Below are 21,089 nucleotides of genomic sequence, written 5' to 3'. Positions count from 1 at the left end.
TAAATCGAGATTCAGAGAAGCTAAGTGATTTTGCCAGGATGAAACAGATGGTAAGAAACAAAGGTGGGATTTAAACACCAAACAACCTGGCTTCAAATGACAAAGTGTTAACAGCTATGTTCACTGTTTGACCTGCTCAAAATCACCTACTGATACGGATCCACACCTGGCCTCCTCTCATAACACACTCTTTATTCTGTCTTCCCACTGCACTCTGTATATACCTCACTGATACTTTATCTTGCTGTGTGGTGGTTTCTTTTCATCACATATATCTCCCTATACCCATTTGCTTTCCCAACCTCTACCTCACCTCTGCCCCAGATGAAGATAATTGAGGGAAAAGCTTCCTATATGTTATTCTTCTTTAGATGCCTTGAACACAACACAGTGATGGGTAGACTCCAGTAAACACTTGAAAGAGGAATGAATGAAATAACTTTAAAATGTGGCCAGTGTATCTCTTGGCACTGGACAGAAAACATATAGAAGACATGCTTCCTGGAGCAGCTAAAGGGATCAGTGGGGAGTATGTGACTGCAGTGTTCATAAGGCACCAGGGTTCCTCTGACTACAAGAACTGATCAGGTAGTCCTCAGGGCTTAAGTCAGTTCTTAGGCATGCATGACCACTATTCTAAATTCCTGGCCTACAGGATGTTAGTTTGAAGAGGTTAAAAGATTCAGTCCCAATGAACAACATGTAATTATCATGGAGGTTCATGAAGAAAGAGATAATTCAGGATGATAACTGTTAGGAAAGGAGGTAAGATTAAGAGATATGTACATTTAGGTGAGAGGAGAGAGATTTGGAAAATCATTTGAAGGGACAAAAACACTGAGCTGTACCCAACAAGAATAAATTAATGCATTGACACTTTCTGAATCCTGGTCTACCAGTTGCTTACATTTCTCATTGTAAAATGCTAGTTTCCTATAAAAAGAATCTAATGTTTGCTCAGTGTAAATAATTTTTCTAGAGTTTTATTATTCTTAAAAAAATTATTGAAATCTCAGAAACGCAGCACACCTAAGAAAAAAAGAAAGGAAGGAGGGGAAGGATTTCCAAACATTAAACTCCAACTTTCCAGATTAACTAGACTTTATCTGATATAAGGTTGAAAAATAATTCTGTTGTGTTGCTTACTTGATTGAAAATAAAAGGAACCTGTTTCTTCTCTCCCACTTTCATAGAAGATATGGGAAACGTTGTCGTCCCAAGAGTTTCATCCATAACATAATTGGCATCCATTAAAGTGATCTGTAGAGAGTTAAAAATAGAGCACAGGTATCAAATTTTTCCAGGATCTTTGGAAATTATATCTAAAATCTCCACCACACTTTAAAAAAATGAAAAATTTCAAGTAATATTTAATAGTCATTTGAAATCCTAAATATTCTACTAGTAATAATACTTTGTCTTTTCTGAGTTTCTAACATAATCATTCATGTTTTCACTTTTGTGACTGACCTGTTCATTATCACATTTTGAAAAATGAAATTTCTCCCCTGTCAGAGGAAATGCTATTTTGGAATATGAGAAAGAAGTTAATGTAGAAAACTCATGCAACGGTTGGAAAAGATCTATGTGAACTTATTTTAAAGCTAAGTATTTCAAATTTAAGCTAATAAAGTTAACTTATTTTGACATCCTAATCAATTGGCAATATTTTATCTTTTGTACTCGGATCCTCCCTTTTAAAACAGAAAGAATGTTTTCTCCAAAGTGCAATTGATTGGCATGGTTTAGTCAGTAAATCACTCTGACTCCTGTGACCCCATGGACTGTAGCAAAGTACATGGTGAGGATTAAAGACTCTGCTGCTGCTGCTGCTGCTAAGTCGCCCCAGTCGTGTCCGACTCTGTGCGACCCCATAGACGGAAGCCCACCAGGCTCCCCCGTCCCTGGGATTCTCCAGGCAAGAACACTGGAGTGGGTTGCCATCTCCTTCTCCAATGCATGAAAGTGAAAAGTGAAAAGGAAGTTGCTCAGTCATGTCCGACTCTCAGAGACCCCATGGACTACAGCCTACCAGGCTCCTCCATCCATGGGATCCTCCAGGCAAGAGTACTGGAGTCGGGTGCCATTGCCTTCTCCGATTAAAGACTCTAGCCCCACCTAACTTCTGCATTTGGACGCTCACATACCTTGATGTGTAGCAGCTAGAAGCTCATCTACCATATACTGCACAGCTGTATTCCAACTACCTAACCAAGAAGGATGAAGGCAGTGAGAGGAAAAATTTGATGCTTTCAAGCTCAACTTGAAGATAACCGCCTCCCCCCCCAGTGACTCACTTGACCCCCACTGACCCACTATCCCCCAATGACTCACTTACCTCCAAAATATTTTCCTGATTAGGATCCAAAATAAATTCAAAGGTCTCATTCCACACAGGGTTTATGTCATTATTGAAGTGTCTTGTTCTCTTCCTGCTGTCGGGGGTTGAAGAGATGAAAAGTTCCACATAGGGGTCTGGAGTGTCAACTGTAGACATTAAACACAAGTGAGAAGGAAGCAAAAATGTGATTAAATTCTGATTTGTTTTTATTGACATGTGTTAGGTTATTTTCAATGAATCTACAATTACATATTTGAAATGTCTGAGACCAAATAATATATAATGGAAGAACATTGTAGGTTATATGCTTTCTAAATATTATGCCCCTGTACTTCCTAACAGTCCTTTGAGAGGGAATCATTTATTAGGAGACCTATTTAGAATTCCTCGGACTGCCTAGAGGTCATGGTCACTGCAATCAACATCTCAGTCCAACTGCAGACAATGATAACAATCTCATTTAGCTAACCACAACATAACCTCTACCCCAGGACTACAATGGTGACAAGATTATGAGCTCAGGATCATCATGATTGTTTGTATTAGAAAAATTACCCAACTACGTTATTTGCCAAACCAAATAATGAAGCCAGTGTGACATAAATACTGTTTAAGGTTATAAAGCTGCCTTGGATGGTTGTACAAATTGTACACTGAAAAACTCTAACGGGAGGCATTTACAATAGTAGTCAATACATATTTCTGTATTTATTATGGGGGTACTCAATCAGATGGAAGTGAGTATATCAAGGAAGTGACAGCTTTTTCAGTTGCATGCAAAGACCCACTGAGTCAGGACATGATATGAGTACCATTTTAAACTGAGAGAAATAACTGTAATGAACTGTTTAAATTTCCTCCCTCTCTCTATATATATTTAATAGCTAGGCAACTGACCCTGTGCGTGGAAATATTGATCATTCTCTCTTTAGTGGCTCCTCTGAATCCTCATCTTACACTACTGCACTTTTCTTACAAGACTGTGAACAACGTCTTCAGAATCTAACAACTATCACAATGTTTAAGGTCCCCTAACTTAAGGACTCAACTTTTCTCTTTAACACATCCTTTCCTGTGTGGCCATTATAACTCAAAACCACAAAAACCAGCCATCGAGTGATGACTGACAGGATTTCTGCTGAGCACTTCACACGCGGGAGTCTCATTCTAATCTCACAAAACAGCACTATAAAGTACTTTTAGTGTTGAGGCAACAAGAAATGAGAAGTGTTAATATCACACAGCTAGTAAGTATCAGAGCAAGATGCGACTGCAACGGTCATTCTCTCAATGACATCATGCTCCTAAGTGCTAAAGATGTGATCATAATGGGTGGCTTGCCAAGGAAAGAGGAGCTGGAAAGGAGTTTTGGAGAAGAAGAAGGGAGACAGGAGAAAGGGAAGAGAGGGAGAGTGGAAACAGAGAGGGTAAGGGTGGAAAGAAAGAGACAGAGGTGCAAAAGTTCACACAAAAAAAGATGCAAACATTGAAAACAAAGGAAAAGCAAAAACAATAGTTCTTAAATGACTGGCTTTCAAAGAATAATTTTTGGAATAATTTTTTAAAATATACTTTGTCCTTTTACAATAGTTATGGTCAAATAATGTAATTGATGCCCATCACAGTTCTTCTCTGTGTTTATCAGACTTTTTAAGTGGGCTTTTTGTTTTAACTGTTAAGTTAGAAGATCTACAAAAGAAGAATAAGCATTTGGGATTGTCATTTAGTTAATTTTTCCACTTGAAGTTTATGTATCATTAGTCAAGGGCAACTGAGTCTTAGACTGAGAGTATAAGATAAATGCCTAGGGTTTTGATTAAATACACAAAACTTTGACCCTCATTCCATAAGACCCATAATCAGATCTATAGAGAGAATGGGGATCTGCATTTTTAAACAATTACTCAGTTGATCTGAGGAGATCATGTCTGTTCACACTTTTGATATCTTTCTTTTAGACAGAAGGAAATAGCTAGTTATTTTCATTGAATTTATGTATTTCTTCATATTGAGATATGATTGATATGTAATATTGTGTAAGGTACACAATGTATTGGTTTAGAACATTTATGTATAGCAATTTCTAACTTGACGCTTTTCTCTCTCGACAGGTCAATGGCAGACAAATTAGAAGACTAACAGAAGACTAGGCAGGAAGGATGGCAAGAGAAAATGGGCCAAACAAGAGAAGGACATGCTACAAGGGGATTCAACTCACTCCTCAACCAAGAGATGACTGGTCCTTTTCCTTAACCACGCTTCTGCCATGTCACCAGTGCTCAGGGCTGCAAACCACAAATAAAACTACATATTTAGAATAGCAAGTAGAGGACTTCCTTAGTGGTCCAGTGGTTGAAAATCCACCTACCAATGCAGCGAATACAGGTTTGATCACTGGTCTGTGAAGATTCCACATGCCGTGGGGCAAATAAGCCCATGAACCACAACTCCTGGGCCTGTGTTCTAGAGTCCAGGCGTCATAACGAATGAGTCCGAGAGCTACGATTATTGAAGCCCCTGATCCTAGAGCCTGTGCTCCACAACAAGAGAACCATCTGCAATGGGAATTCCATGCACTGCAATTAGACGGTAGTCCTACTGGCCAGGACTAGAGAAAGCCCACATGCAGCAAAGAAGACCCAGAGCAGCCAAAAATAACTAAATAAAATTATTAGAATCGCATGAGGTGGAAGAGTATAAAGAAAAACACCTTTCCTTTTCTGAGTAGAAGTAAATACATACTCTTAAAGAGAATATGCAATGCCACTTCACATTAAATGTACAAAAACGTAGCCCTTCCTCATCCCGTAAATTTAGTTTTTTGTGGGACTCATGCTCTTTCCCCCCCAACCCGCCCCAAAATATTAGAAATGAAGAAGAAAATGGCAACCCACTCCAGTATTCTTGCCTGGGAAACCTCACGGACAGAGGAGTCTGGCGGGCTACAGTCCCTGGGGGCGTCAAGACTCAGACCCAACTTAGAGACTTAACAACAACAAGAAAATATTGGAAAACAAAAAAACAAGCAAAAGCTAATCTTGGAAAACAAAAAGTATGCCAGGAAGGGGAAGTAAACATGGTATACATCATTCACTCATTCAACAAATATTTGGGTGCCTACTGAACGCCAGGGACTGCCCTTCAAGAAGCGGTTTGAGGGAGTCAAACACGAAGGCGCAGATTTGAAATGTGGAAGTGAGTCAGATGCTAAGAGCCTAATTTTAGAGGCAAGGAAGACAAGCAGATACACTAACCTAGTGACTAGTAACTCAGTCACCCAGGTGGTTACACGCACATAATGTTAAATCGTAGGTGGAGAAATGGCCTTATGAGGTTTGATCTTTATTTGAATCTTTGAAAAAGAGAAGGGACAGGTTTTCTCCAGTCAAATAAGAAAGAGAAAGTAGAAAGTGAAGTTCTTTGTGAGGAACTAGATAGGGGAAGGAAGCAGCAAATTGAAGTGGCATGAATCAACCAGCGATATTACCATCTTCTCATTTTGGACTCTCATCGGGTCATATGCTTTTCCAGATTCTAACTCTTGCAAAATAATTAAGAAATCCCATACAACATGATGCCAGCCCTGTGTTTATATGTCAGAACATCGACAGATTTTTTTTTTTAATCTTTTGGCCATGCCACATGGCGTGAGGAATTTAGTTCCCCGGTCTGGAAGTGACCCATGCCTCTTGCACTGGCAGTGCAGTTTTAACCACTGGACAAGGGAAGTCCAAAGGACAGTTTTTAAAAAAGAAAAAATTGAAATCTGGTGCAAAGCTGTCATTTTAGATTCTTATTTTTACTTTTGAATACAGTCAATACTCTAAAAGTTTTTGTCAAGACTGGTGGTTTTTCTAGTTTTGCTTCATTAATAAGACACATCGAAGAGGAGACATCAAAGGTTGCTAGACAGTGGAAAACCACTGACAGCTGCAAACCGTGATACTGCAATCTGCACCATTGCTTATCTCTGCAAGTTAAGAAACAGCTGTATCAGTGGTGGGCAACACAGGATGAAAGGAAGTTTTAAGAAGCTATTTTAAAATTGGATTAAGAGAATTACATATCTCAGCTCACTTTAAAAAAAACATAATCTATAATCTTCATTGGCAGGAAGCTCTGAAAGGGGACATCAGTCCATTTTTGACAGCAAAACGTAGCCCATACTTTAGAGTAATTCCTAGAAATGCATTAAGGGGAGAAAAAGTCAAACACGTGAAAAAAAAAAAAAACTTTATTTCATGCCTTTGTGAATTAATGCCTATCGGATTAACAGGGTGTTGAGCCACTGATTCAGCTTCACCTTGATTAGCTCCAATGAAAGAGGTGGTAAAGATGCAATGTGTGGGCACAGACTTTCTTACATCGTTTCCTTTTGTTTGAATCGTGACTAACAGAAATGTTGGCGGTGTGAGATACAGATCTTTTTTGCTCCCATAAAGATGACATGAAACTACACGCATCAGAAATAACTTCAGAATTCCCGGGTTGTAAAACTTCTCATAAACTTCAGTAGTTGAAGGAGTGCCCGCCTAAAGTCATAACAAGGCCATCTGTCATTTCAGCTTTGTCTGAGTCATATATTATGACTCATCACAGAAGCTGGTGGCAGCTTCCAAACTCCTAGTTTGATCTTAAATATGCTCCATTTGCTTTCTCATATCCACTTTGCTCAGTAGCACCTTAAACCCTTTGCTTCAAATAAAGATGACTCGTGCTGTGCTTAGTTGCTTCAGTCATGTCCTACTCTTTGCAATCCCGTGGACTGTAGTCCACCAGGCTCCCCTGTCCATGGGATTTCCCAGGCAAGAATACTGGATTTGACTGCCATGCCCTCTTCCAGGGGATCTTCCTGATCTAGGGATCAAACCTGAGTGTCCAGAGTCTCCTGCATTGCAGGTGGATTCTTTACTGCTGAGCCACTGGTAAAGCCCAAAGATGCCCCATAATGTTACAATTCATGTGATATACGCAACAAACACACAAACAAACAAAAAACAAAGGAAAAGTCCCCCCACCAAATCTACAGTAAAATATCCCATTCTGGGGACTTCCCTCGTGGTCCAGTGGTTAAGAATTCACTTTTCAATGCAGAGGACTCAGGTTGGATATCTGGCCAAGGAACTAAGATCCTACATGCCTCTGAGCAACGAAGCCCATGAGCTGCAATTGGAGCCTACACGCCACATCTGAGAGTCTGTGCCCCACAATGAAAGATCCTGCATGATGCAGCAAAAGGGCCACGTGCTACATCTAAGACCCAAGGCAGCCAGATAAATTAAAAAAAAAAAAAAAAAAAAACCCATTCTGAATAGCTGCAATCCACTGACAATGAGCTTAAAGTAGTGTTTCCCAAAACACAGTCCACTAAAGTATCTCCACAGAATCACCTGGAGTGTTAAAATGCAGACACCTTGCATTTTCAGTCTTCAGCATGGACCTGGAAATCTGCATTTTAACAACTTTATCAGATGATACTTAGGCACACAAGTTTGAAAAGTGGGGTTTAAAGTACATTATGACAATCATATATCACTGGCTTCCCTGGTGGCTCAGATAGTAAAGAATCCACCTGCAATGCAGGAGCCCCGGGTTTGGCTCCTGGGGCAGGAAGATCCCCTGGAGAAGGAAATGGCAACCCATTCCAGTATTCTTGCCTGGAGAATTCCATGGACAGAGGAGCCTGGTGGGCTATAGTCTATGGGGTTGCAAAGAGTTGAACACGACTGAGCAGATAGCACACACATGACAATCAAATGAAGAACAATGGTTTAATAACACCCACAGAAAAGTAGGAACATTTTGGCACTGAGAAGTCAACAAGCTCACCAGACTTCGTCATGGAGTTATTCTGCCTGTAGACTATATTAAGCACAATAAATTAATTCATGTCTGTTTCTCTCTAGCCATTAAACACATTTTCAAGTGACCAAATGAAAACAAATCCAAGAATAAAGTACATGAGGGTGTGTGAGCTGGCAATCTATTTAAGGTGATGGACTAATATTCAGGTGTTCTACTTCAGTTGCCACCAAAGTATGAATGCCATAGTAAGACCAAAAATTAAATAATAATTTGTTGAAAAAATGCCTCTAAATACTATCTTCCAATGGGGTCACTCCTTTAAATATTTATGATTTAGGAATAATAATTAGATGGAGAACTTAAAGCTTTTAAACTTAAAGGTTTAAAAACATAAATGTTTTATGATGCCAACCTTTTCACTATTTCCACATTTTTTGTTGTTCAATTGCTAAGTCACGTCTGACTCTTTGCAACCCCATGGACGGCACCACACCAGAGGAGTGGTGCTCTCTGTGCACACACAAGGGAGTACAGGCTCCTCAGTACTTCACTACCTCCCAGAGGTTGTTCAGATTAATGTCCATCGAGTTGGTGATGCTATCTAACCTTCTCATCCTCTCCCAACCCCCTCTCCTTCTGCCCTCAATCTTTCCCAACACCAGGATCTTTTCCAAAGAGTCAGCTCTTCACATCAGATGGCCAAAGTATTGGAGCTTCAGCAACAATCCTTTCAATGGATATCCAGGGTTGATTTCCTTTAGGATTGACTGCTTTGATCTCCTTGCTGTCCAAGGGACTCTCAAGAGTCTTCTCCAACACCACAGTTTGAATGCATCAATTCGGGGCTCAGGCTTCTTCCGCGCTCCCTGCACCAAGCCAGCTCATTTACTAACATAAACCCTGGGAAAGTGATGGTTAGCTCCACTATAAACATATGAATTTCAGTAACAGTTTAGTTCCTTTCTTAATGTAATATTTTTATTGAAGTATAAGATAGATGCAGAAAAATTATTAATAGATGATTTTAATCATACAGTTTGCTGAATTTTCATAAAAGGAATTCATCCATGATACCACCACCCGGATCGAGATACAGAACAATATCAGCACTCCAAAAGCCTTCCCCATCTCCTCCAGAAGGGTGACCATTACATTGTCACTAGAGAATACTTTTACTTGTATTTGTATCCTTATATAAATAGAATCAAGAACAGTATGTACTCCTGTACTTAACAGTCTGGCTTACTCTGCTCACCATTAAGTTTGTGAGATTCATCCGTATCGACACATTCATTCATTCCTAGAGTAAACTGTTTTACTGTCTGAGCATTTCATAAAATGTTTATCCATTCCACCGTTAGTGGGCGTTGGATTGTTTCTACTTTGGGCTATTACTAATGGTGCTGCTATGAACAGTCTTGGACGAGACATTTGGTGCACACATTTTTATGTTTCTGACGTGAAATTCCTAAGAATGCAATTCCTTGGATGTGGAATTATTATGCCTTTGCACATCCTGGTGTTAATACTCACATGGCAGAAATCCTTCTCCATATTTAATAGTCACTTTTGTCATTTTAAACATCCGGTGGACATGTAACAATATCTCACTGTAGATTAAATTCACACATCTTGCATGACTATCTGAGGTTGAATAATTCTTTATGTGTTTCTATCGGTCTGTTGGATATGTTCTTAAGTAAAAGACATACTCAAAATCTTGTCCAATAAACTTGGCATTATTAATTAGAAATGCTGCCTTTAACCCTATTACTACAATAAAAACATTTCATTAATCAAGAGGTTGAATAAGTGTTGATGGACTTACAGACTGTCTGCTGTATTCATTTAAGCTTGTAGCAACTCCAATTAGTATTATTACAGTTTATAATAAATAATAGTTTTATCATAAATTATGATAATTATCATTGCATTTTAAGTAATTTATTATACTGTAAATTATTATTATTATTTTATTTCAGCACTTAAAAAATGTCATTCTGTTACCTCATGGCTCCGATCTGGTCTGTTGAGGAATTTACTTTCAGTTTTTTGCTTTTCTCTTGTTCAGTTGCCCAGTCGTGTCTGACTCTTTGCGACCCCATGGACTGCAGCATGCCAGGCTTCCTTGTCCTTCACCACCTCCCAGAGTTTGTTCAAACTCATGTCCGTTGAGTCGTGATACTACCTAACCATCTTATCCTCTGTCTCCCCTTTCTCCTCCTGCTGTCAATCTTTTCCAGCATCAGGGTCTTTTCCAATAAGTCAGCTCTTGCTATTCTGAATATGTCTTTTCCCCTCTGGATGTTTTTAGGATGTTTTTTCTTTGCCTTTAGTTTTCAACAGTTTTAATGCAATATGCATAATATCCGATTTTTTTGTATTTACCCTTGAGTTTATAACAGCGTTTTTATCAGTTATAGAAAATTCTCAGCCATTATATCTTCAAATATTATTTCTGCCCCATTCTCTTTCTCTTCCCCAGAGATTTTTAAATCATACCCCAGATATTCATTATACTTTAAACTATATTTTATTTCACATTTTGTTCTCTGTATTTTAGTCTGGATACTTTCTACTGGCCTATTCAGTTTACTAATTCTCTCTCTTCAACTTCCTTCAGTTCAGTTCAGTTCAGTCGCTCAGTCATGTCCGACTCTTTGCAACCCCATGAATTGCAGCATGTCAGGCCTTCCTGTCCATCACCAACTCCCGGAGTTCACCCAAACTCATGTCCATCAAGTCGGTGATGCCATCCAGCCATCTCATCCTCTGTCGTCCCCTTCTCCTCCTGCCCCCAATCTCTCCCAGCATCAGAGTCCTTTCCAATGAGTCAACTCTTCACATGAGGTGGCCAAAGTATTGGAGTTTCAGCTTTAGCATCAGTCCTTCCAAAGAACACCCAGGACTGATCTCCTTTAGGATGGACTGGTTGGATCTCCTTGCAGTCCAAGGGACTCTCAAAAGTCTTCTCCAACACCACAGTTCAAAAGCATCCATTCTTCGGTGCTCAGCTTTCTTCACAGCCCAACTCTCACATCCATACATGACCACTGGAAAAACCATAGCCTTGACTAGATGGACCTTTGTTGGCAATCATCAGGAAGGCATTATCTTGAACATCTGGGGATATGTGCAGCCTACAACCCAGGATTTTTAAAGGTCAGTCTACTTCTTATCCATTCTCATCCAAAATCTCTCAACTGAGGGCCTGGGGCGTTTCCTTGGCCCCTTTTATTTGGCAGTTCTAATACCCATTTTTCTTTTCCTCTTAGCACTATGATACTGCCAACAACACTGCTTTGCTTTTCTCATATTTTGTGTTGGCTTCTTAGCCTGTTGCCTTGCATAAATTACAAATTTGGCTCCTATACATGGTGCAGGTGCTGACTTCCAGGCTTCTCTATGCTTCTCTTCTCTCGGGGATCTTGTCCGTCAAATTCTAACTGACTTGGTGCTGAAATCCAGCTTTCATATCCCCACGTCCTTTGAGATTGCAAAGTTCTAGTGGACTCCCTGCTTCTTCACTACGTGGCCACGCCTCACGTCCTCATCACCCCTACACCCACTGAGGTTCCACAGTGGATTGAGCGGGAAGTGGCTAGCAGAATACTGGACCTAATTCAGTGACTTCTCCTCTCACTGAGATCTTAGTCCCGCAAATCCTAGTTGACTCAGCGGCTTTTCAATCTTTCAGACATTTAAAAAATTAATTTAATCTGTGTTTTCTAAATTGCTCTTAGGAAAAAGGAATGCTCCACTGTTAGTTACTTCAGCATAGTCCAATGTTCATTTAACTATTAACTTGAACAAACATATAACTAATCCCTATTCTTTTTTATTTCCATCCTCCACGTGGTTGTTCAAACATTTACTGCTTTTCTTGAGTCGCCTACCCTACTCACTATTTCTCATCTCAGAAAACAACTCGGGTTCACACTTCACTAGGAAAACAAGAAGGAGAAGATTAAATGTTCTCTTCTAGTTTCTCTTCCCCATCCCTCACAATTTAAAAAATATATTTATAATAGGAAATTGTATTTATTCATACTTAAATTCTTCCCTGATGTCTTAGAAGAATAAGTTTCCATATACTCTTTTCTCAGTTTCAGACTACTCCACCTCCTTTCAGAGATTTCTCATTTATTTATCTCCAACCCCAAATGTAATCTGTATATATTTGCTTGGGCATGGTTACTTCCTTTCAACCTATAAATATAAACAAACATCGATTATTCTAAAAAACAAACACAACTTTAATTGATTCTGCCAGTTCCTCAAGATCTTTCCTCTCTTCCATCAAAGTTTTTTGGAAAAATAATACAGTTTATATTTACTGCTTCTAAGTCCCATTACCCATAAACTCCTAACCTATTATGCTCTGCCTTGTTTTATTACCATCATCAGTCTATTCTCTCTCATTTCACAATTTTATTGAGATGTAATTGGCAAATGACACTGTGTAAGTTAGAGGCATACAATGTGATTATTTGCTATACATACCTACCTGCCAAATGATTATCACAGCTGAGGCAGTTAACACCTCCATTTCCTAACCTAATTGCCTTTTCTTTTTTATGGTAAGAACATTCAAGATCTACTTTCCTAGCTAATTTCAGGAGCATAATACACGTTTGTTTGTTTGTTTAATTTTAGATTCATTTATTTATTTGACTGTGCCAGGTCTTAGTTTTGGCACATGGGATCTAGTTCCCTGACCAGGGAAGGAACTCAAGTCCCCAGCATTGGGGGCGCAGAGTCTTAGCCACTGGACTACCAGGGAAGTCCCAGAAACAAAGTACAATGCTATTAGCTACACTCAGCATGCTGTACATTACAGCCCCAGAACTTATTCTTCTTATAACTGGAAGTGTGTACTTTTTAACAAACATCTCTCTATGTCGACCTCCTCCTCTCATTAACTCCTGACAGTCAACATGCCCCTATCATAACTTCAGTGTAAAATTCAGTAGGTTTTTTTTTTCTCAATTTTCATTTGATTTGGCATATATGCAATGCCCTTTACGCAATTATCCTCTTTTGTGTTCAAAACATCTTTTTTTTTTCCTTCTGATTCCCTAACTACATCTCTGTTTCCTCATTGTATCTGAAATCTTTTACCCCCAGTTTAGTTAGAAACTAACCCCAGTGCTAAGAAATCTTACCACTAAACTATGGACTTTCTCGTCATTGGTCTTACAAATCTCCATTAGAATGTTTTAGAAGAAAATGAACTCTAAAACATTTAGTGTTAACGTAGTCAAAAACATTTGAAAAGGAATTATCACAGCTACTTATACAGTTTTGGGGTTTTTTTGTGGCCCTATCACACAGCATGTGGGATCTTAGGTCCCTGACCAGGAAGCAAACCCACATCCCCTGTAGCAGATGGACAGAGTTCTCACCCCTGGACCCCCAGGGAAGTCCTATTCAGTCTTAAGAATACTCAGTGTGCACCCTTCAAGTCACATGGCACATCTCAATCCTATAGTATAACTATTCTCAGACCCTCTAAAGCCAATCATCTTCAGGTTTAAATGGCAGTCGTCATACATTCCTCCTTGCAGCCTTGAGGAAATGACAAATACAAGATTCTTCATTACACACCCATATATCATCCATTGCTAAGTAGTCCATTTTGAATTTTTTTTCCCTAAATGCAAAAGGAAAGAAAAAACAAAGCAAAAGAAAACCAAAAAAACTAAAATAAAAATGTGTTCTTTTCCCCAAATTTCTTATTTTATTAATAGTACCATCATTTCTAGCTGTTTGAGCCAGAAACATGAGAGTCATTCTCCTTTCCTCACAGCTCCTGTTTCCAACTTTTACCTATTTCACCTTTAACATGCTGGCTCCTCAGTTCCTCTTGAAATGTCACCTACCCAGTTCAACTAAGTCACCTGGACTAGTCACAGAATTGTGTCTGTTGCTTGTCAACCCACATTCAAGCCACTCTCCATAATACTGCCATGCTTGTCTTTGTGAAACACTTGTGACCTTCAGTGCAAGCCTAACCACTGTGATAACAGGCCTACAAGGGCCTCCCCCACTGGACCCCAGGTTTCTTTCTGGTCAGTGACCCTCCTCCAACAGGCACTAGAACATTCAGGCCATGGAGCATCTCTGGAATCCACACATTTCAAACACGCTGCACAGTCACATTGATGGCAGAAGCATCTGTTCTATCCAAGAGAACATTGCTTCTCTTTTACTTAAGCATATCATTGTGTTTTCATTGGACAGTTTAGCTGATAGCTAAACACTAGTCATTTATAACTAAATGTTATTCACGTCTTTGTCCTTGTCCTAAGACTATCCAAGATAAAGGTCTAAAGACAGTACATTTAAAAGATGCATGGAATGAGATGTTCTCTCTATGCTTCCCTTATCTAGTTCATAAGTCAACTTCTATTTTCCTCTCGGGTTACATCGGGCACTGCCCATCGTGTCTCCTAGTGGCCTCATCTTCATAAAATAAAAATAATTCCACATAATCTTTAACTAGCTCTCAGCAAGACTGCAGAAGTGGTGACCTTTATTATAGGCACAACCATCTCTCCTCTCTAACTTCTTTCCACTCTTTGTGAGTATGTTTCATACTTCCTAGTACTTTGTCCTACCCCATTTATTTGTATTTTAATACACAAATATCAATGTCATTTATTTTTTTCCAAGTGAATTTGAATTTAACTTTTATTTCCAAGTAGTAAACACAAATATAAATGAATAAATAAGAAAATCTCCAAATCCCAGAGTGCCTTCCTTAATAACTCAAAAAATAGGGCAAAATGCTAAGGGTTTATGAGTAGCAGCCCCTACTCCCTCCAGAATGGGCTCAAAATTAGAATTGTTATGGCTATAGGTGCAACCCCTGCAAATTGCTGGAAATGCAGAAGCTGGAAAAGTTAGTGAAGAATTCGATGTGGTTTAGTAAAACAGATCTTTGACAGTGATTCTATATAAACTGGGGAGAGACGTGCAAAACCCTTATAATTAAGGCAGCATCGTCTGGAACTCAAATAATTATAAAATGCTTTTTCTTCATTTTAAATTATGAAGCCAAAAAATTTTATTTAACACTGTTTGGGGATCCCTTTATCAGGCAGAGTCTCCAATTTGAACACCTCCTATTTTTCACTTTCCTTTTTTCTCACAGCCTCTGATCTTGCATGGTGTCTTCTCAGTGTCACATGTTTCCTTTTGAAATGAATATGAAACTATCAGAATGTACCATCAGCCAAATTGATGTCAGAAAGAAAGCCCAATAACATCTACTCACAATTGACTTGGTACATTTTGTACTAACAAATGACTTACTAGAGTAACGAAGCAAGCTACCATCTGGTGTATAGCAAAAATGACTTATTGTAAAGAATGCTGGTGTTGATGAAAGAACAAAGATACATGGAAAATGACCCAAAGAAAGCTAAACATAGATCTAAAACAGAACATCAAGTTTTGTTGTTGCCTGCATTGCCCTCTTAATTAAATCTCTATGATACCCTTTTGGAAGAAAACAAAAATACTTCTGTTATCAGTATTTCTGCTTGGAACGTTTTAAAGATTCATAAACTAGGGATGTTTATTGGAATCCCTTTAGGTTGGAGAGTAAATCTCTAGAAATTCTTCTGTAGTATTATAAATCATATTAATATATTTATATCATTAATTTTAGCTATGTGGATTTATCAATATATTATATGTATATAGAATTCCACTCTATGCAAGAATAATTCTTTTTCATTAAAACAGGAGTTCTTAACTTTGACATTACTGACATTTGAGGGGTAGATAATCCTTTGCTCTGGGGCACTGTCTGTGACCTATAACCACTAGAAACCAGCAGGATCTCCCAACTGTGACAACTAAAAATGTCTCCAGGGACTTCCCTGATGGTCTGATGGTTAAGACTTCATGCTTCCAATGCAAGGGGTGCAGGTTTGATCCCTGGTCAGGGAACTAGTATCCTACATGCCTCACAGGGTGGCCAAATAAATTAAAAAATAAAATAAAAAATAAATCAAGACAAAAATGTCTCCAGACATTTTCCAATGTGCCTGGGGCTAAAACTAATCACCACTTTAGAACCATTGCACTAGAGGGCATTATCCCTGCTATCTGATATTTATTCTTGGGATAAATCATTAGAAATTAGCCAAATTCCCTAAGTAGTGTAATTCAATGGGCTATGTCAATCCCATTTTTAAAATATTTTCTTATACTTTTTCCAAATTGAAATATCCCACATCCATATCCATTCCAGACATTAAAACTCTACTTAAGTTATAAAACCCATCTCTACCTCTATTCAAGCTGTAAAGTCTTCTCAGAAGCTTACTGTCAACACTTTTCAAAATTAGTAATACTGTGTAATCTAAACACACAATCTCTGAGCTATTTACACTCATTTCATCCTCCCAACTAGGTTATAAATAGCTCAAAGGCAAAGCTGCTGCACGAATAGACATCAGCATGAGACAGGCTTGAGTTCTAGCCCCAAAACAGAACAGCTGTGTGATTCGGGGTTATTCATTTAATGTCTTTAAACAAATCCCTACATTGGTAAAATTAACAACATCACATATCTCACAGTGCTACAGAAATGAGTATATGAAATATAAAATCCTAAGAACTCTGCTTAGCATTTTTGTTTATTCATTTAACAAACACATTGCATACATTATGCATCAAGCACTTTTCCAAGTGTTTCACAATCGCATTTAATCCTCATTAAAAAAAGTCTAGGAGGCAGGAAGGATAAATTAGTTTAAGGTTAACATAAACACACTACCATTAACATACATAAAATAAATAACCAACAAGGACCTCCTATATAGCACAGGGAACACTTTGTAATTACCAATAAAGGAAAAAAATCTGAAATAATCATATATATGTGTGTGTGTGTGTGTGTGTGTGTGTGTGCGTGTGCACATAATTGATTCAGCACGCACTGATGACATTAACAATGCTGGGATAAGCACTGGGTTATGTGTAACATTTCTTTTCCAAAGTTGAAATTTCAGAACTGTTACTTCATTTTGCATCTGGAGGTTTAGATTACACTTTGAACACCAACTTAAAATAATTTTGTCTAGGATTTTATCTAAAATATTTTATGAAAAACGTGCTGATGCAGCAAATGAGGAGTGAGAAGGTAAAAGTGCTTCCAAAGAGTAGTAAAATCTACAAAACCCCTCATACCAGATCTCAGTGAACTGTAACTGGTCATTTCAATCTCTGCATCATACAATTTTCTTTTTAAGAAAAAAGTTAAAATATTAAATATACTAAAATAATATATATGATAAGTGACTTCCCATAAATTTTAGACCAGCAGAGCCATGCTCTTTGAAATGAAAACTTTAACAGTATGCTTTTCTTTGGAAATTTAAGAAACATTTAACCTGTTTTCTAATTTAATTCCACTAGATATTAATCACAGCAGTTCAATATATTAATAGAAGTGGCATTTGATTTTGGACAAAGAGTGTCTACTTAGCACATAAGAAGGTTATCATCCCTCAGCTGTAAAAATGGTTTTAAAAATTAGGGTTTTTTTCCTTTAACTTTAGAAAATTAAAGATACTTTGTAGAACACTGAGATGTTAAATAGCATGTATGAAAAACATAAAAAGTTTTTTAAGATGAAGAAGCTCAAGTATAAGATATATATACAATAAAGAACTAAGGAGGGAATCCCCAGAAGACTAGGTGAGTAGGACCCATTCCTGATAGGTCTTAAAAAAATAAAAAGAGAACACATGGGTTGTGTCGCTACTACTACTGGTAATGTACTCTTCACCTTGACGGGAACCTGCTAATAAATTATCTCACAAAAGCGTGGCTGCCAAAAATACCACTGGAATATAGCTCCATTTATCTTATTGAATAAACGTGGTAAAATCCACCAAGGATCCACTGATGTTAACAAAATATCACAAAATAGTATCATTCACTACATTTACCTAAAACACACAAATATATACCTGTAAACAAACAAAAATAATCCACTGAAATTTAGATAGAGAGGAAAAAGACTAACCATACTCACAAAACCATTTGACAACTTAATAAATTGCATGACATTCTAATTAAGTTCTAAACAGCAAGGCCTTTCTAATATATTTCTATTTTCCTACCACATAGAAAATACTAGATAAGAGATAAGAGACAGATGTGTGTATTCCAGAATACTTTGCTTATCTTGGAATTATTTTGCATAAAAAGCCCACTGGGAAATATTTCAGAATTTTTAGAGTCATGGGTGGATACTCAGAAATATTACAAAAATATTTAGTAAACCAAAATTCATGTTCAATCACAACTGATTTTAGGGAAAAGTTTGATTCAGAAGAGACGACAACAGCAGTGCCATTTATAAAAAGAAGTATTTGCAATTCCATAATTAATCCAAGAAAAGGTTAATTATGTTATAAATCAGTCCAAGGTGTTACACGTTTGAAACCTATGAGAATTTTGGATAGCTATGGATAAAAATATCAGAAGTATTTATAATCTGCAAAAATGCAGTGTGAAATTGTTTTTTTAATTCTCTCTCTAGTGAGGCAAAAAAGGAAGCAATATCAAAGAAGAAAGGTATAGTTATACATATTTATGCATTTTATTCATTCATCCAAAATCCTCTGAGATCTTCCAGACTCAATCACTTATTTTCTAAAAAGTAAGAAATAGGCCCCTGCCTTACAAGTACATGTGACAAGCATTTTGTGGGAAGGGGTTGTTTTTGTTTCACTGGGGGGCCATGCCATGTGGCTTGTAGAATCTTAGTTCCCAGGCCAGGGGTTGAAGCCTGGTCCCCTGCAGTGGAAGCACAGAGTCCTAACCACTGGACCACCAGGGAATTTCTGCATGTGATAAGTGTTAAACAGAGGCCTGGACAGCTGTCGAGGCAGCAAAGGAGTGAATTGTGCCCAAGATTATCAACAAGACAGTGAAAGCACATTCCACCATTTCTCTTGAGCTGAAAAAGGAAAAAAAAAAAAGCAGAAAAATTCTGTAAAGCAATTATCCTTCAATCAAAAAAAAAAAAAAAGACCAGAGTGTTGGCGGGGGGTGGGGAGGTGGAGTGGCAGGTGGCAAGGATCCAATCATCTGCTCAACACAGAAATTCAGAATGGAAATTTCCTGTTTCCAAGATGAAAAACTGAAAATTATGTCAAGTGCACAATCTACCTAATAGAAAATTCTTTGATTCATATAAAGATTATATATAAGAAATTAATGTCTTCTTACATGCATATCCAAAATCATTTTAACAATAATATATAATGTTCATTGAGTAATTACTATGCATGAGGCATGTAAATGTATCACATGTATCAACATCTCTAAGATGAGAAAAAAAAGAGGAAACTTGCCTGAAGACACAAGACTAATGAGTAGCATTTTGCCCCGAAGACCACGTTCTTTCATAAATACATTCTGCCTCCTCCCTGGAGATTCTGATCACTGTGGAGCTCAAGGACAGCTAGAGGAAGGGACTTTCCTGGGGGTCCAGTGGTTAAGAATCCATGCTTCCACTATCGGAGGTCTGAGGTCAAGCCCTGGTTTGGGAACCAAGATCCCTTATAGTCATGAACTAAGATCCCCTAAGGTGTGGCCAAAAAAAATTTTTTTTAATGGCTACGGGAGAGGATAATGTATTTTCATAGTAATTTCTACATTTCCCTTGCTTCTAATGAAGATTCTCAAAAGATTGAATAGGTGATGTTTCTCTACATACAGACCCAACACCACGCCTCTCAGCCCAACGTTCACAAATAGGAAGGATGAGTTCTGACTGCCTTTCCCAGGGAATTATTAACACTTTGTGTTGGGAGTCACATCCTTTGAAGAAGTTTAATCCTCTGGATAGTCTAGAGGTGACGGGATTCAGACTGCTGCTCTGGAGAGACAAGACTGGAGTTAAGAGGGCTACCTGTCCTAAAGTTCAAATGAGTTTCAATTTTCTGCAGTTTCTACAAGAGTTGAAAAGTCATGCTTCTGCTGTTCTGTGCACAGCGTGATGACTATGGGATGGTCACGGAGCCTGGTCTGTAAGTACTGTAACCCTGAGCACAGGAGTAGAATCTCTCTCTGGTGTGGCTTGTGATCACCAGGAAGACTACTCTGAGACATATCCTAGTGCCTGTCCAAGTGGAAAGCCCGGATCCATGCAAACAACATTTAGCTGAAGGTTTGATACCAATGACGGCAGCCACCAAGGCTTATGGCAGGCCCCACTCCTAATTTAAAGGCAACTCGAAGTGCCTGAGGGCTTCTCTGGTGACTCAGGGGGTAAAGAATCCACCTGCAATGCAAGAGACCTGGCTTTGAACTCTGAGTCAAGAAGATCCTCTGGAGAAGGGCATGACTACCCACTCCAGTATTCTTGCCTGGAGAATCCCACGAGTAGAGGAACCTGGTGAGCTACAGTCCATGGGGTCGCAGAGTCGAACACAATGGAGAAACTAAGCACTAAGTGACTAAAACACCTGAAGGACCCTGAGGAGGGGGAGATCACCCTTAATCCCCTACCTAATCTGTGAGCCAGGGGCTCAGAGCCAAAGTTAATGTGATTTAGAAAAACCATAAGAGATGAAATTTTATGGACTTGATTAGCGTGGAGAATAGTTGTTTGGCTACACAGAGATGTGTGAACTCTCAGAGTAATTACTCCATGGGACTGAAAACCATAAAAAGCAGCACAGAATTATTCAAAAGGAATTGAGCGCTTGCAAACAATTAGCACCTGATGCCTATTTTACATATGAATAGGTGTACACAAACTTCTGCGTTTGGTTCAAACCATCTTAAAGCCGCTCCACTTGCATGCCCCAGTTCACAAGCCCTGCATCAGTACCGTTGTTGATTGGTCCTCAACTCCACGCCACCCCAGAAAGTAGGAGTAAAGCCACAAGTGTGTGTGTTTCCTCTCTCC

At 38.5% G+C, this 21,089-nt stretch overlaps 1 protein-coding gene across 2 annotated transcripts in view; it reads right to left on the bottom strand.

Moving 5' to 3' along the window:
* The window catches only part of PLA2G4A (phospholipase A2 group IVA), a 174,257-nt gene that overhangs the window by 97,555 nt on the left and 55,613 nt on the right, over positions 1-21,089 (bottom strand). For both annotated transcript variants that reach the window (XM_059875405.1, NM_001075864.1), the window contains 2 exon segments: positions 2,339-2,487; positions 1,147-1,260 (listed from right to left, as the gene is read on the bottom strand). In XM_059875405.1, coding sequence (XP_059731388.1) covers positions 1,147-1,260; positions 2,339-2,487 — 263 coding nt within the window.

This window comes from Bos taurus, chromosome 16, assembly GCF_002263795.3.
Source record: "Bos taurus isolate L1 Dominette 01449 registration number 42190680 breed Hereford chromosome 16, ARS-UCD2.0, whole genome shotgun sequence".
Taxonomy (NCBI): Eukaryota; Metazoa; Chordata; class Mammalia; order Artiodactyla; family Bovidae; genus Bos; species Bos taurus.
This window is presented reverse-complemented; position numbering and strand designations above follow the sequence as displayed.